The 17,935-nt window shown below is 53.4% G+C and overlaps 1 protein-coding gene across 1 annotated transcript; it reads left to right on the top strand.

Annotated features, from left to right (window-relative positions):
* Nucleotides 1-5,523: 5,523 nt before the first annotated feature.
* CA7 (carbonic anhydrase 7) lies at nt 5,524-13,914 on the top strand (the record flags this gene model as incomplete). Its single annotated transcript, XM_082862598.1, has 7 exons — nt 5,524-5,563; nt 8,133-8,330; nt 11,156-11,274; nt 11,999-12,094; nt 12,196-12,258; nt 12,786-12,941; nt 13,444-13,914. 7 exons carry the CDS (start codon nt 5,524-5,526, stop codon nt 13,564-13,566), a joined length of 795 nt encoding a protein of 264 aa, XP_082718724.1. The 3' UTR covers nt 13,567-13,914.
* Nucleotides 13,915-17,935: the final 4,021 nt, after the last annotated feature.

The raw sequence follows: 17,935 nt of genomic DNA, 5'->3' as shown, positions 1-17,935 counted from the left end.
GAAAACATCCCCAAATTTGGCAGAGGGGAGTCATACTGCCTATGAAGAAATATAAGATTTTGAAAAAGGTTTGTGTTGGTGGTGTCCCGTAAAAAAGATCCTTCAGTGTATTATTTTCCTAAAGCGGCTGTAACAAAGTACCACAGACTGGTACAAACTATAGAAATTCATTGTTTCACAGTTCTGAAAGCTGGAAGTTCAAAATTAAAGTGTGCGCAGTATGCTCCTTCTGAAGCTTAAAGGGAAGAATCTGTCCTGGCCTTCCTAGCTTCTGGTGGTTTGCTAGTACTCCTCGGCTTACAGCTGTATGTAGCTCTTCAGTCTCTGCCTGCATCATCATAGATATTCTCCCCTCATGTCTCTGTATTTCTTCTCTTCTTATAAGTCACATTGGATCAGGGCCCACCCTAATGACCTCATCTTAACTTGATTATATCTACAAAAACCATATTTCCAAATAAGATTACATTCAAAGGTCCTGGGGGTTAGGACTTCAACAACTTTTGGGGGATCTAATTCAACCCATAACAGCATGTAAAGGTGCCTGTGATGGAGCCATGGCAGTTGACCAGACACAAACCCTGCCATCTGGGAACTCAGGGCACCTCACAAGTTCTTCCTATTATAGAAGACAGGGAATCAAAGGTATCAGACCAGGAAACAAAGGCTGCATTCATTTAGACCATTGGTTTTCTAAGTGAGGCCCTGGACCAGAAGCATCAATATCACCTGTGAACTTGTTAGAAGTGCAAATCCTCAGGCCCCATTCCAGACCTGCTGAAACAGAAACTCTGGAGTGAGGCCTCGGAAACTTTTAAGAAGCTCTCCTGGTGATTCTGATGCATGCTCAAGTTTGAGAACCACCAACCTAGGCCAATCTCCCACTGAACAGGTGGGAAAACTGAGCCCCCAAATCCCTATACAACCCCTGTTTACTGAGTACTCATATGCCAGGCAGGCCCTTGACACGCATCACCATTCTGTGCTCATTGTACTCACCCAATGCAATAGATACTACTGTTTACCCCATTTTATACCCAAGAGAGCAGACACTTGGAGAGGTGAGTAAAATTCCAAATTCTCACAGCTATTAAAAGGTGGCACAGGGATTAGAAACAAACACCCCTACAGATCCAGCCAGACCCAGCTTAGGTCTATTATTTTACCCATCCTGGTTGGTCTCAGCTGGAGCAGACAGGATACTTGGGCTTCCAGGAAGTTTGGGGCTACCTCTGCCCTGGAAGAGGTTATAATCTGTGGGAAACCAGCCAGGAAGAATGAATCACAACCTAGGACACACTCCCAGGCCTTAGCCACTAGCCCTCCCTACCTGACCTTATCTATCCCAGCCCTTCTCATCCTGGTGCTCATTGGTCAATCTCTTGCCTCTTTCCTCCACCCCTCGACTGAGAAAACTGTGGGTCTGTAATGTTCACAATTGTATCACCCATGCCTGGCTCAGCCCTTCGCATCTAATAAGTCTTCAATAAATGCTTTGAATGAAAGAATAAATTTCTAAAACTATTTCCACCATAACTTCTACATTTTAAAATGCCTTACCCACAATGTGTACCTCATCTTATTTGGTTATACCACTTTCCCAGGGAAATCATCAGACACACACACAAAGATGTATAAATAAGGATGTCCACGGCAGTGCATTTACAATTGTGAAAACTGGAAATAATCCACATACTAGAGCACTGTGCAATTAGTAAGTGTCAAGTTCTCCAAGACTGATGACGCAGGGAAATGCTTATCATAGGGCATGAAGTGAAAAAAAAAAAAAAACTGGTCACAAACTCCACATATGATTCCGATTGTCTTTTAAGTACTACTGATACATATGGAAAAAGCCCGGCAGCATGGTCACTACAATGTTAACAGCGGTGATTCTTGGGTGGTAATATGACCAGTGATTTTAATTTTCTTTACTATGCTTTTCTGATTCTCCCAAATTTTCTACAATAAATAGGTGCTACCACTGTAACTGGAAAAGGAATGTTCGGTTTAAATGTGCCCAAACAAGCTAAGGAGAAGGGGAAAGAACAGAGGTCTGAGAGTACATACTTGGTTCCAGGACACTCACAGATATCACCTCACCTGACCATCCTATTAGCCCTCTCGATTCTCTATTCCCATCTGATACATTGGAAAACAGGTGCAGGACTTCCCTGGTGGTGCAGTGGTTGAGAATCCGCCTGCCAATGCAGGGGACACGGGTTCGATCCCTAGTCCGGGAAGATCCCACATGCCGCGGAGCAACTAAGCCCGTGCGCCACACACAACTACTGAGCCTGTGCTCTAGAGCCCGCGAGCCACAACGACTGAAGCCCGCGCACCTAGAGCCCGTGCTCCACAACAAGAGAAGCCACCGCAATGCGAAGCCCGTGCACCTCAATGAAGAGTAGCTCCTGCTCTCCACAGCTAGAGAAAGCCCACGTGCAGCAATGAAGACCCAATGCAGCCAAAAATAAATAGATTAAAAAAAAAACAAAAAAACAACCCACAATAAGCTGTAATTTTGATCTTAGAGTCTCTAGGTCTTCGGTCTGGCCCGTTGGCCATGTGCACAACACACAGTGAAGAGCAGGCAAGATTCTGCTTGTTGGTGCAGCACTGGACAACTGTTGTCTCAACCAATGTTCACAGGGATCCCATGAGGTGGTCAGGGCTGGGATGATGCCCTAATCACCTCATTGTTATAGAGAAGAGAGACTTGTAACTTTGAGAGGGGAAGTGAGATCTGGTCAAGTTCGCAATGAATGAGGTGTGGCTGTGCAATCTGCTCCTGCCCTCCTTCCCCAGCCCTTCCTTATGGCTCACACATCCCTACCCTCCCTCTCCGCCAGAAACAGCAAAATCCAGGAGGCCACTGATGCCAGTGAGACCAAAGAGTAAACTCCAGAGCAGTGAAATCAATTCAGCTTTAAAGACGGCACGTAATTGAGACAGGAGGTGCCTGAATGGGGGCACAGTCTTTCCCAAGTTGACCTGAGTGGGCTGCGGGGAAACTGGAGCTTCACCTGAGACAGGCAGACTCCAACAGCTCCTCTTACCTACCTGAGTTCCCAGTTCTCCAGCACCCAGAGAAAATTGCCAAAGACAGGATATAGGAAGGAAAGAATTGGATCAACTTTTATCTGGTTGTTAAAGAGGCAATACTTTAATTCTTTCAAAAGGAGTAGGCAGTAAAGAGTGTCCCTCCCACCCCCATTCCGCACCCTCCCCCACCCTTCGGGGCTCCCAGTCTCCACCCTGGAGGCAAACACTCTCCCCAGCTTCTCTTAAGTCACTGTGAAGAGAGTCTCGCATATATACACAAATGACAATCAAATTTAAAATCCACTTCCTCCCCTCTCCTGGTGATTTTAGACATGCTGAATAAGGGACTCAGCAGCCCTGGGTTTTCATTCTTGCTCAGTTGCTCACAGTACAGCCTAACTCAACTTCTCTGAGCCTTGCTTTCCTCATCTGTAAAGTGGGGTTGCTGTGCGGATGAAACTGGATTCAAAACTAAGTAATCCCAACATTTTTAGCACTATAAATAAACATGGAAATGTCTTCTGGGTCACAGTGAGGGGGAAGTAGGTCAATGAAGTAGACACATTTGGGCCCATCCCCAGGCCCTGAAAGTGTTGCAACTCCCCCAGGAGAAGAGTGGCTGGCTCTTCTGGGAGATGAACAGAGACTGCAGTCCTCACTCTGAAGCTAGTCTTTGTCTTCTTGGTCTAAGGATGACATTTCTGGTTTGGAGACCTGGGACCTTGACAAGGTTGCATGCCCTGTCACATGCCAGTCTTGGGCGCCACCCCCTACATGCTTATTATGATGCCCTGCCCCCTGCCCTAGGGTCAGATTTCTATTAAGGGCCCCTTCCAGCTCTTGGGTCAGGGAGGAGCATCTAGGCAGTGTTGGGAAGTCACTGACTGACCTTGGCCCAGCGACCAGTTGTCCCTTGATCTCCACAACTCTACTTGGGGACCTGAGGGGTTCAGGGCCTGGAAGAGGGAAACCAAGACAGCCACACAGATATAGGGGAGCCTGGCAGACAAGATGGTACATTCCTTCACAAGGTCAGCCAACAACAGGGCCTGAAATAGTCTCCTCTGGTAGAGGTCAGACCAGCAGACATTTCACAAATGGCCCTTCAACTCTGGTTGGGTACAAGCCCCTGGGTGGGATCAGTTGTCTGTCCTTCTATCCACTCATCTGTTTGTCTTCCCAAAACTGCCTGCTGCGGCCTAGCCAGAGACAAGCCCTATCCTTGGCATAAGGCCACATCCTCAGATGAGTCGGATTGGGCCGGCTGGAGCCCGTGGGTGGAAGACAGAGGACGTCCCAGGTGGAGGGCACAGCAAGGACCAGGCCTTGTGGGTGGGAAAATGTTGGGCCAAGGCAGATACTGAGATTGAGTGCAGGGTGGAGGCCCTGAGCTCCCAGCAGGTGTGCCAAAGGTCATGGAGAGGCAAGGAAAGGAGGGACAAACAGCGGGCTGTAGAGGAATAGGCAAAGAGACCCAGACAGAGGAGGAAGCCAGGAAGAGAAGGAGAGGGTGGAGGCAAGGCCTCAGACTTAGTTCCATGGGAAAGCCAGCTGGTGTCTGTGGGTCTGTCTGTCTTAATGACCAGTGGTTAAAGCCCAAACTCCCCACTCCCCCTTTGAGGCTCCGGTTCTGCCTGAGGCCTCCTCCTAGCCCAGGGCTCCCAGATCCCAACCACAGGACCCCTTTGCCCCCAGCACCAAGGGGAAGTAGTAAAGAGCACAAGAGCCTAGGAGTGAGACAAACTAAGAGTAAATCCCTCATTCTCTGGCTAGATGACCTCGGGCAAGTCACTTCACCCCTCTGGGCCTCAGTCTCCTGTTCTGTGAAATAGGACTAATGCAAGGACCACCCATTGTTGTAGGGAAGCTGAGAGGGTTAGATGACAGGAAGGACCCAAAGCTTGGCCCAGAACTTGCCAGTGTCTGGCAAACAGGGGAAGCTCCAGTTCTGGACACCTGATGGTCAGTGCAATCTGCAGTTTAAAAGGGTCCCAGTCCAAGAGGACTCAGGGCCCAGAGCCCAGGTCTCTGGTGGTGGGATTTACTGCCCAGTGACAAGCCTGGGGAATAGATGGGATGTGGAGAAACAGAGGCCGCCCTCAGCATTGGCCGTTTCTCCTGCCCCAGAGCCTGTACACGGGCTGGAGGTAAGGAGGGAGAGTGCTCCGACCAGGGCCAGGGTGGGGATGGGGCTGGGGTTTAGGTCCCCTTGACCGCCCCCCACCCACCCCCCGCATCTCGCATCTCAACTCGGGGCTCAACTGGCCTGAGGGCGGGTGGGCGAGGGCGGGGCAGGGCCGGCCCCTCTCGCCCTGCTGGGGAGGGGGGGGTGGGGGGCGGGTCGCCTGGGAACTGCTCCTCCCGCCTGCCGCCGCTTTAAGAGGCTGCTCCGCGGCAGCGAGCGGGGCCGGAGCCGCAGTCCGAGCGAGCAGAACTGAGCCGAGCCGGCAGGTGCACGGCTGCGGGGACGGCAACAGCATGACCGGCCACCACGGCTGGGGCTACGGCCACAACGACGGTAGGCGCAGACCCCGGCCGGCCCCCACCCGCTGGGACTCGCTCCTGACCCTCGCGCCCAGCCGGGTTTGCGGGACCCTCAAGCCCCCTATCCTCTAGGCGGGACTGGGATCCCTCTCCCATCCGTCCCCCAGAACCCGGCCCACCCGCCCGGCCCGAGCCCTGCCTCCCCCCGCACCTGGCGCAAAGTCCGCGCTGCACCCCGGCCGGCCCCGCCGCCGGCGAGCCACCCCGCGGCCGAACGCGTCCAGCCGCCTCTTCCGCGCAGCCCCTGACGGCCCCGCTCGCTCTGACCCGGGCCGGGACACTCACTCATCGCCGGAGTGCGCAGCGGGTGAAGGTAGCCCAGGGCAGCGGGGGGCGGTCCCGGCGGAGCGCTGTGCGCGGTGTCTGTGCGGGGAGCGCGCACGCGTGTGTGCCGGGACCTCCGGCGAGCTGGGCTCCCCGTGGGCAAGGGCGCGGTGTCCTGCGCAGAGAGTTTCCCGGTCGAAGCGTCCGAGCTTTCGAGCCGGCAGGTATGTGAAGGAAGGGAGCATCTGGGGGCTCACGGATGTGTCTGCGTGTCTGCCTCGGGCAGGGTGTTTGAGCACGTCCAGGTGTGAGGCATGGGAGCCCGTGGCCCACACCAGCCTCCTGGTCTGACCGGGAGAATAGCTCCTCGGTCCTGCCTCAGTTTACTTAAGATGCAGAGGAAGGGAGAAGAGGCAGACGGTGAGAGCCAGAAGGCTCGAGTGTGAGACTGGGGCAAGTCAGTTCCTTTTGGGCTATTTCTTACCAAACTGGGGTCGGGGTGTGGGATAAGGGTTTCTTGCTTTTCCCGAGATGAACAATGAGGAGCCAAGATCCAGGCTGCCAGGATGAAACCCAGGCAAGGCAGGTGGGGGTGGGGAGAAGCGGAAGTGCTGGTGGGAGGAACGCCCCCGTCCCACTCATCTGAGGAGAGACAGGCACTCTGTGAGGGTGGGCGGGGGTCCTAGGCTACAAAGTCTGGGGGTTTGGAGGTTACAATGGGCCAGAAGGAGTTAGGGAGGTGCTGTGGTGTCTCTGGCCCCTCTGGGACCCCAAGCACACAGGAGAATATTCTGGAGGGGAGAACCCCAAATCTAGACATGCAAAAGCTAGAAAGAGACTTTCAGAAAAAGGCAACAGAGATCAGCAGAGGTGTAGAGAGAGGCAGAGAAGGGGCAGGTTGACACGACCCATAGAAGATCCTCTTCCCCCCCAGCACCTGCTCCCAGCCAGCTTCAGGGTGCTTCCCCCTGACTCCAGCCTTCTTGCTGGTCCTGCCCACCAGCACTGCGTCCAGTATCCCAATAGGCCTGCCCCATAGCTGGCCACCCTGAAGCTGCTGCCCCTCGCCCAGTCCTGGGCCATCCAGTCTAGTTGCGATGAGGGAGGAAAAGACAGAGGATGAAGGTGCCGGCATGTAGCATGCTCACAGGACTTCAAAAATAACCCAGTGGGTCTGGGCCATGATTCTGAGTCATCCACTGGGGACACAGTTTTGTCGGCACCTGCTGCTGTTTTCTCAGGAAAACTTAAGAAGCCAAAAACGGGGAGAAGCACCAGCCGGCAATAGCTCTAAAAATAGGCTGCATCTCAGGATGTTCCCCGGGGAGATGCCGAGCCTCTCGGCTGCAGATGGAGTCTCTGGGAGGCAGGTGGTGGGTGCTCGTGGGTGTGCATGCAGGTGTGTGTGCGTGTGTGTGCGTGTGTGTATGTGTGTGCACGAGCATGTGTTTTGCTGTAGTCTCTTAGTGCAGACCTGGGTTTGCAACAGGGGATAGCTGTGTGTGAGGGTGCATATGTGTGTGTCAGAGGTAGTTGGCAGGGCTATGTGTTTGTACACATGTGTTACTGGGCCTGATGGCTCTGGGTGCGGTGAGCTCAGGTCACTGTGCATATATGTGTGCACACGTGAAAGTCTCCCCAGACCTGCACATGTCTGGGGAGGGCAGCTGGGGGCAATGCATGCACACACTGTGTATTTATACCAGTGCCCAAGTGTGTGCGCGCACATGCGCCAGTGGCCCTCAGTTCCTTCATCTGTGAAATGGGGATCATGCTCGTTTCTACTTCACGAGGCTGGTATGAGGAGCAAATTCATGTCACAGAGCCAAAGCGAGGTTGATGTGAACTTTTGTTGTCATTTTCACAAACACCAACTCGAACTTGGCCAAAGTGCAGGAAGAGGCCAGATACCTGGTAGGGTCAGGTAAGGGAGTTCGGGAGCCCGGGGACCTCTCTAAGCAATACTGCCTGTCAGGGAGGACCCACTACCCCAAACTGCCCCTGAGCCTGTAGCTTTTTTGTGCTGCCTTCCATGCATTACCTCTCTGGGCCTCCTATCAGCTCTGGGTGGAGAGTTTTAGTGAGGCCATTTCGCAGACAAGGAAATGGAGGCTGAGAGGGGAAGTGGCAGAGCTGGGACTGGAGCTCCAGACTTCATGGCTCCAAAGCAGGGGCTAATCTCTGAAAGGACAGCACGGAGACCATCCCCTACAGGTGCCCTCAGTCTGCAGCCCAGAGATTCAGGTTGGCCTGAGTCCTTGCCCTCTCCCCATCTGCAGGCCCCTCACACTGGCACAAGCTGTATCCCATTGCCCGGGGAGACCGCCAGTCACCAATCAATATCGTATCCAGAAAGGCTGTGTACTCGCCCAGCCTGAGGACACTGGATCTTTCCTATGAGTCCTGCACGTCCCTCAGCATCGCCAACAATGGCCACTCTGTCCAAGTGGACTTCAATGACAGTGATGACCGAAGTGGTAAGTGGCCCTTATGGTGATGTTTGCCGGACCCTGGTACCCTTCCCCCTGGGATCCTAACCTGTTTCGGGCAGGCTCAGGAGGGGCAACATGCTGTGGTAGGGAAGGAAGGCTGCACTTCTCCCCAGCTGTGAAGCCTTAGGCTGAGCCTCAGTCTCCTGATGCATAGGGTAGGAGCATTAGGACCCTATTTTCCTCCCTAGGATCATAGAGAGGAGAAACGAAAAACTGAAGTGATGTTTGTCGTGCTGGCATATAGCAGATGCTCAAGAAATGCTAATTCTCTTTCTTCTCTTTCAGTTGTGCTTTAGGTCAGGTTTGTTTTCACTCCCTGCCCCATCACTGAGCTGCTGTGTGGCCTAAGGCCAAACCCTCCTCTCTGTGTGATCTGGCCAAGCCCAGCAGAGAGAGAACGGAAATAAAATGTTCAGTGTGCCAGGCCCCTTGCCAAGGTCACAGGCAGTTCTTTTATTCTTCTCAAGAACCTACCTCTAAGTTGGGCAAGTAGAGACTCACTGAGCTGGGGAGGGCCAGAACCAGCCTGCTCCCACTCCGAAGGTCTTTTCTCCAACCCACCTACAGCCTCAAGATCCCAACCGTCCTGGACAAAAGAGAGGCCAGTGGGAACTTGTACAGCTCCTTCCAAGGTCTCTTTGCCCTGGGATTAGAGTTCGGGTTCCTTCATGATAAATTCTTGGACGGAAGCCTCGGGAGTGCTCCTTAGTAAAGGGATATTTGTCCTTATGACCAGGCCTGTGAGGGATGAAGTGGGGTAAGGAGGGAACCTGCTAAAGTTTCTTATGTAAGGAAGTGACTGGTACTTTGCCCCTCTGTCGCCTCCCCCAACCCCCCCATACGCACAATGAAAGCACTCAGGGAAACTTAAGTTTCAAATAGAAAATCAAAGGGCAGAGAAGGGGAGGAAAGCCAGATAGGAATGATCTTAGTTGCTTAACTCTGAGTTCCCTGGTAGGCTAGGGAAAAGGGGAAAGAGGATCAGTTATAGTTCTTGTTGCAGAAGGTAGGAAATCCAACAGATCCTCAGAAGAGAGACACAGCATTCTTGGTACTGAATTCTAAGAAAAGCCTCCCACCCAGAACTTTGGGGAGGGACATGGAGCTCTTGATGACCTTAGATCACAGTTTATGAAGGAGCAGTTTTCAAATGGTTGGATCTTCTAAACAGCCTTCAGAGGGCACTGAGGGCTCAATTCAGACATCAATAGCTCAGTGAAGGCCACTCTTGGCAGGCGAAGGCCCAAGGAAACATTCCTCTGGACCACTGATCCAGGGGCTCACTTTCTGACTTGGTTTGGGTTCCGTCCCCTATCAGAATGCCCAGGCCTGAGGGGTAGGGGACCAGTGGGAAGAAAGTAGGCTTAGGAGTGAGACAGTTGGGTCTCTGCCACTCCCCAGCTGTGTGACCTTGGGCAGGATACCTACCTTTCTGAGCCTCAGTCCCACGTCTGGCCAAGGGGGTAACAGGTAACAATGTGTCCCCCTCTAGGTCACTGTGGGGATTAATGTCTGCAGACTGCTGAACACATAGGAAGTACACAGTGAATGGCAGTGTGTTCTATGGTCAGGATGGAGAGAGGAGGCTAAGGGAGCCAAGCTCAAGGTTTAGGGAGGCAGTTCACTCCCTAAGAGACTGCACTGTGGAGTCCCAGGTGGGTCATGCTCAGAAGAGTGGGCCCTCCCAGCCCATAGCAGGGAGCTCAGCCTGCAGGTCTGTCTACTCCTGCCTCCCCAGGATGGAGCAGCCTGACTGGGCCCTGGCCCACAGCCATCACCCCCAGGCTCAGTCAACCACCCAGCATTGCCATGGACAGGCCCCGCTTCTCAGATGAGGCAGGACAGCAAGAATGGGCCTCTGGGCTGTCCCATGGTCCTCCTCCTTGAAGGGCCCACGGGGGGCAAGGCCCTGCCCTGGTCACCCGTCCTCAAGGGGCCTAGTGGAGCTCTGAGCCCAGGGCCGTCACCTGATCCAGGAGCTCACATTCTGCCCTGGCTGGGGCTCCCTCCACTGCCAGATCTCTTTCAGCTGGAAATTCAATCAGTCCCAGGAGGCCTTGTGAGTGGCCCCAGCTCGCCAGGTATCAGAGTGGGAAATTCACAAAACCAGCATAAGTGGGGCTTGCCAAAGAGGGCATGAAGGAGGGACATTGGAGGTACCTGGGCCTGACCATCAGAGTGGGGACCCTTAGGAGCTGGCCTCTAGACATCAGGTCCTGGGGATCCTTCAGGTTCTGGGGAGGCAGCACGACCTGGTGATTAGGGCCTTGGGCTCTGAACTTATATGAAGTAGATGCAGGCTTATATCCTAGCTCAGTGCCTTGCTGTGTGACCTTGGGCAAATGCCTTGCCCTCTCTGTGCCTCAGTTCCTCCTTTATAAAATAGAAATAATAATAGGTTTTGTCTTTCATAAGCTACTATGAGGACTAAAGAAAAGAATTTTTCCGACCCAGTTCTGGGTCAGGGCTCCAGACCTGGGAGGTCTATTGTTAGTGATAATCGGGGCCTGAGAGGCAAAGTCCCAGCTTCCACTCGAAACTGGGCAAGAGTGGGGAGGATCCAGATGGAGAGATATACCCACTCAGTGTACCAGACTCTTCTGTCACCTACAGGGCTCCAGGATTTCTGCCCTGGCCCAGCTAAGGGCATAGGGAACTGGGCGGGGACTGATCCAAGTCCACTTAGAGCAAGGAATGTTGCAAATGAAGTTTATCCCTCTCCTGAGCACTGCCCTGATATTGGCGCTGCTGTCTGCGGGCGGTGTGGGCTCTCTCACAGCAATTGCTACACACCGCCCTTCTCCCCGCAGTGGTGACTGGGGGCCCCCTGGATGGGCCCTACCGGCTCAAGCAGCTCCATTTCCACTGGGGCAAGAAGCACAGTGAGGGCTCAGAGCACACGGTGGACGGCAAGTCATTCCCCAGCGAAGTAAGACCCTCCTCTACCTGAATCCCTTTACCACTTGGGGAAGAGTTGGGGACTGGGGAGCCAGGGTCTTGACAGTTGCCTGGTGTGGGGTACTGGAGAGAGTGAAGTCACTCGGGGACCTTTGGGAGAGACGCCCTTCACCTGAAGTTCAGGTCTTCCACCTGAACTCTGCCTACTGTCGTCCTGATCTGTGTGTCCAGAAGGAATTTTATGACGGACAAATCCAGTCCCACCACAGCCTTACTAACAACCCTTCAAGGATTAAGCCTGGCATTCAAGGCCCTGCATGAACTGGCCTTGCCTGGCCTCATCTCCCTTGACCTCTTCCCATACTGACCTGCATGTGATGAATCCCCTGCCCACACCTGGCTCTTTCGTATCTCCAGGCTGCTGTTCTTTCAGCCTGGAATACCTTGTCCCAAGAGTTCCATCTGATAACCCCCTTCTTATTCTTTGGACTCAGCTGCAGGCTTCACTTCCTCAGGGAGGTGTCACACTGGATAGTCATTATCTGTTTCACAGTTCACGGAGGTCAGGGCCTGATCTCTTTGGTCCCTTGGGGCTCAGAAAAGGGTCAGGCCCAGAACAGGGTAAATGCTATCTGTGGCCCGCCCCTCCCGCAGAGGGGCCAGGAGTCCGGTGGGAGTGAGGGAAGCCTGGCTCTGAGCTCCCATGGCCCCTGGGAGGCACTAAGCACTGGCCTGGCCTGTCGTTGCCCCTGTAGCTGCACCTGGTTCATTGGAATGCCAAGAAGTACAGCACCTTTGGGGAGGCGGCCTCAGCACCCGATGGCCTGGCTGTGGTTGGTGTCTTCCTGGAGGTGAGGGGGTTACCTGGGCCCAGAAGGCCGTGGGAGGCCTGGTACCACCCCTAGTTCCAGAACACAGTGAGATCTGGCCTCACACTACTTCTCCCTGACAGACGGGGGACGAGCACCCCAGCATGAACCGTCTGACAGATGCACTCTACATGGTTCGGTTTAAGGTGAGACCAGGGGTCCATGCTCTTGATCTACAGCAGCCTGGTGGGGAGGAAGGAAGAGGCTAGATCATGGAGTGGGCCCATCCACTCCTCCATCCTGGCAGCAAACCCTGGCAGAGGTGAAGGGTGCAGGTCAGCACCTGTGGTGCCCTGCAACTGACTCCTCGTCATCAGGGTCCATGGCCCCACTGAATGCCCAGCGTGAAGTCTGGTTGGGCATAGGATTGATAAGATGCCTGTCACATTAATGGTTCTCTGACCAGCAGCGCCATTAAGTTCTGTTGAAGGCAAGGGAGAGAACATGGTGCCCAAAGAGCTTTAGGAACCACAGCTTTTACATACAAGGGAATGGGTGGAGAGGGCCAGCCAGGCTGGAATATGGCCTCTGGGATCACAGACATCTGGCCACAATTTGCATCAATGGGCCAAGGAGAAGCCTAAATCCTATTGACAGAAGTGGGTGGGGAGGGTGTTGGTCTCATCCTGTTGGGAGGTCTTTGCTGACTCCTGGGTCCCCCACCCTGCCCCAGGGCACCAAGGCCCAGTTCAGCTGCTTCAACCCCAAGTACCTCCTGCCTGCCAGCCGGCACTACTGGACCTACCCTGGCTCCCTGACAACACCCCCACTGACCGAGAGTGTCACCTGGATTGTGCTCCGGGAGCCCATCAGCATCTCTGAGAGGCAGGTGAGCCCTCCCAGAGTACCAGACGGAAGGATGCGACACTCAGGCACACCTGGGCAGTGTGACTCTCCCAACCAGCAGCCCACAGCCTGTGGTCCCACCATCCAGGCTCCCATCTTTTGCTAATAAATGTTTCGATTCTTGGGTGGGAGTCAGCTTGGTTGTTAGTTATTAGGACCTGGACACAGACTAGAAGGAGAGATCCCTGGATCCTGGGACCACCCCTAGTGTGTTAGAATCTGAATGCTGCATTTGCTGATGATTCTTAGCTAGACAGGAACTGGAACTAGGTGGAGCAGGGTCCAGGTTCAGAGGCTCTTTAGTGAGTAAGTAACTGAGGTTGGGTTCCCAAAGAGGAAATGAGCAGGGAGAAGTAGGGACAAGCCCTAGGGGGAAGAGGAGAGAGGGGCAGAACTGGCTGGGCAGGGTATGCCAGATGTTGTGTCTGGGATCAGAGAGGACCACAGCGCCCCCATTCTGCACTGAGTATCTCTTCTGCCTTAAGATGGAGAAATTCCGGAGCCTGCTTTTCACCACAGAGGAGGATGAGAGGATCCACATGGTGAACAACTTCCGGCCGCCACAGCCACTGAAGGGCCGTGTGGTCAAGGCCTCCTTCTGGGCCTGAGCTGCCTACCTGCCCAGCCGGCCACTGAAGCACCATCTTCCCAAGGGCTTCCATGTCAGCAGACACCAAACCATCCAAGGCTCCCTGCCTAGGGCTGCTGTGGACCCCACTTCAGCTGGCTTGCTCCTTGGCCACCTGGAGGCTTCTCGATGGGACCCTCAAGTCGGGGGACACCTTTCAGCTGCCCTGGGGACAGGAAGGACAGGAGCTGAGCACGGTCCGAGCCTAAGGCTGCCTCTGCTCTCCAACACCCAAAGGCCCCTGGGAACCTCCTCTTGTCTTCCCCGCTGGCAATGGCAGCAGCCCCACCCTGAGCTCACACTGTGATGGATGAGACCAAACTCTCCAGGGCAGGCAGCTGGCATTGCCAGAAAGACTCAAGCAATAATTAGAAGTGGGCAGAGCTGCCCTCTCGGTGTTACCTCTTCTGCAGGCCTCCGCCATGCACGCACCTCACTGCCAGGCCATTAAAATCAGGACCCAGCCTGCTGGAGGTGACATGACCTTCTCCCTCCAGCCACCTGCCGCCATAGGCAGGCACTGGCTACAGCTTACGGAGTATCTCCCTTCGTCCCCACCCAGCCACCAAAGCCACCTACATGACAATCCATCCATGCACTGATTAATAAATTCATGCATTCATGCAACAAATACCCATTGAGTGCCTGTGTTCTGTCAAGCGCTGTTCCAGGCATCGGGGAGGCCATGGTGATGAGTCAAGCACAGGATGTTGAAAGGGCCGTGGGCACCGAACAGGTGAGGGTGATACAGACGGCGGGGCAGGGGCCGTGGGGGCAGAGAAAAGGGGGAGCCTACTTCCCCCACCCTGAGCTCACACTGTGACGTCCTCATCTGGTGAAGAAATTAAATTCCAACCGGTATTCCAAGGCAGAGAGAAGGGAACAGCATGTTTGAGCTCAGGGAAGAGCAGGTGTGCCGGCTCCCAGGTGAGAGCCCAGGGTGTCTGTGGAACAGAGAAGAACGAGTGGGGCTGGAGCCCTGGGGGAGGGCCTGGGACTCTCTCCCAAGGCTAATGAGAGTCAGGAAGGATCTGGAGTAGAGGAGGGGCAGGGGCAGATGTGCAAAGGCTGGGAGATCCCTGTAGAGTGTGAGTTGGCAGGTAGGACTGGCAGCAAGAGAAGGTGGTGGCCAGTGGCCAGGAGAAAGAATACAGGGTGGTGGAGGCCGGGAGAAGGGGGCTGGATGAGAGAGACCTAGGAGGTGGAGCCCAAAGATAGCACTTGGCTCTCTGTGAGGGTGGAGGGGAGTGCAGGGTGTGTCCCTGGGCGGAGACAGAGGACAGGAAAGCCTGGGCAGCAGCAGACCAGGATGGACACACAGCTTTTGCGGGGCCCTGAGAGGAGTGCTAGGAAGCTCTGGGGTGTTGGTGTCTGAGCCGAGGAGAGAGGTGGAGGGTAGAGGGGGCTGCTTTGGAGCATCTTCACTCAAGGTGGTGGGTGAGGCCGAGGGGAGGGAGGGGGAGGGTGCTCAGCGAGAGAAGGGACCAGGATCTAGCACAGAACCAGCGCACGACCCTGCGGAGGATCTGCCCAGAGGGAAAGCCACAGAGTGGCACCTGAGATACCTAGGTGAGAGAGTTTGGAAAGGGGCACTGGGGGCTGCTGAGGAGTCTGAGGCAGGGCTGGGGCTGGGGTGAGGCAAGTGATCTCTTAGGGTGCAAAATTTAAGGAGGCACACACCCTCAGGCCCCGACCCTGCATTTGTATGACACTGAGGGTGCGTGTCTCCTTAAATGTGCACTGTAAGTGCCTCGCTGGACTCACCCTAGTCCCAGCCCAAGTCCAGAAGGTTTAGAGACCCAGCCATCACTGTGCCCCATGAGCCAGGACAGGGGCAGGTGGTGGAGAGTGAGGGGGCTGAGGAGTGAGGGGAAGTAAAACCGGGACAGCAAATGTATACGTGTGGTTGTGAAGGGGAAGAAAGTGATAGCTGAGGGGGCACAGGGTCGAGGCTTTTGGAAAGATGGGCCGGTGGTGTGTCTGAACATCCTCGGGAAGGAGGCCAAGCTGCAGGTACCAGCGGGGCTAGGGGCGCATCGGTCTACTCACTTTGGCCACAGCTCCTGTCATTGTCACTATACCAGAAGGGCACTCCAGGGTCATGGGACACTTCTGGGTTTTGGGTGAGGCCACGAGGAGAGGGTAGAATTAGGCCTTAGACTTCTAGCTTCGAGACCAGGGAGGCAGGCAAGGGAGAGGCTTGCTCTGTTGACTCCCCGCTTCCATTCTCATGCTCAGGGCAAACCTGTCCCCAGAGTGGCCCTCAGCAAATGCTGCTCCAGCACAGGGCCAGACACAGTTTCAGCCCAGCTGGCACCCCTGGCCCAATCTGGGGGCCATTTGCTCTCTCCATGTTTCAGGAGATGGTGAAAAGAATAGTGTCTGGAGGGCAGTGTTTGCCCAGCCTGGGGGCAGGTGGCCGCAGGGAAGTAACGCTAGTAATGCTGCCCCTGAAGGCAGGTAAAGGGCCTGGGGCAGATGTCTGACTCCCCCTATGATCTAAGAACTGTCATCACCCCCATGTTACAGATGAGGAAGATGAGGCTGGGGGAGATTAAATAGGCAAGTGGCCAAGCAAAATTTGAAGCTGGATCTGTCTGCTAACTCTCCTGCTCTACGCCAGAGCACTGAGCATAGTGGTGAACAAATAGGCCTAATACGACTGGCCCTGCCGGGGGTCTTAGCACCCCACCGCCACCTCCCAGGGATGGTGACGCCACAGCCCTGGCACTGCAGAGGACTTGAGAAATGGGAGCTGATTTTAAAATAATTATCCCAAGGCTGCCAAGATTCCTCATTCCTTACATCCTTCCACTTAATTCATTTATTTTTTTTAAAATTTTTATTTATTTATTATCTTTGACTGCGTTGGGTCTTCGTTGCTACGCATGGGCTTTCTCTAGTTGCAGCGAGTGGGGGCCACTCTTCGCTGCAGTGTGCGGGCCTCTCGTTGCGGTGGCTTCTCTTGTTGTGGAGCACGGGCCCAGGTACGTGGGCTTCATTAGTTGTGGCACATGGGCTCAGTAGTTGTGGCTCACGGGCTCTAGAGTGCAGGTTCAGTAGTTATGGCTCACGGGCTTAGTTGCTTCGCGGCATGTGGGATCTTCCCGGGCCAGGACTCGAACCCGTGTCCCCTGCATTGGCAGGCAGATTCTTAACCATTGCGCCACCAGGGAAGCCTCATTTTTTAAATTTAAAACTATTTGAAACCAAAGTGGCCTCCTTCTGTTATAATTACAGTGCAAGGTTTGACCCTATTACATCCAATAGGGATGGCCAACCTCAAGGGACCCAGGACTGGGTCCTGAATCCTCATCCATGGCAAGATTCCTTCCTGGAGCAAATGCTGGGCACATTTGGGGTACCCAAGACAAGGTGGGCTCTGCTCACTCCCAAGATCCCAGATAGGCCCTCCCAGGGCAGCCAGGTGACCCTCTAAGAGATCTGGACTGGAGGGCCCAGGGGAAGGAGTGGCGGAGGAAAGTAATAGATGTGGGAGATCAAGAGGTACAAAGTTCCACATGCAAAATAAATGAGTCACAGGTACGAGATGTACAATGTGAAGAACATAGTCAAGAATTATGTAATATCTTTGTATGGTGACAGATTGTAACTAGACTTAGAGCAGTGATCATTTTGAAATGTATCGCGATATCGAATCACTATGTTGTGTGCCAGAAACTAACATAGTGATGTAGGTCAATCATACTTCAAAAACAAACTCATAGAAAAAGAAATCAAATTTGTAGTTACCAGAGGCGGGGGTGTGTGGATAGGGGGGATTGGATGAAGGCAGTCAAAAGGCGCAAACCAGTTATAAGATAAATTAGTACTAGGGATGTAATGTACAACATGATAAATATAATGAACACTGCTGTAAGTTATACATGATAGCTGTTAAGGGGTAAATCCTAAAAGTTCTCGTCACAAGGAAAATTTTTCTATTTCTTTAATTTTTTATCCATATGAGATGATGGATGTTCACTAAACTGATTGTGACAGTCATTTCATGATGTATATAAGTCAAATCATTATGCTGTACCCCTTAAATTTATACAGTGATGTATGTCAATTATATCTCAATAAAACTGGAAGAAAAAAATAAAATTTAAAAATAATAAAAATCTTATATAAAAGAAAAAAGTATATTTCATTTGAAGAATATATTTTAGTTGACTCAGTTATATCCAAAATATCTTACCATTTTAACATATCATCAATATGAAAAATTAATGAGATATTTTACATTATTTGGGGGACTAAATTTCTTTTAAAATTAATTAATTAATTTACTTTTGGCTGCCTTGGGTCTTCGTTGGGTTGCGCGGGCTTCTCATTGCAGTGGCTTC

Source organism: Leucopleurus acutus, assembly GCF_964270905.1.
Source record: "Leucopleurus acutus genome assembly, chromosome: 20".
NCBI classification, from domain to species: domain Eukaryota; kingdom Metazoa; phylum Chordata; class Mammalia; order Artiodactyla; family Delphinidae; genus Leucopleurus; species Leucopleurus acutus.
Note: the sequence above shows the minus strand (reverse complement) of the source record. Positions and strands in the feature narration are given on the sequence as shown.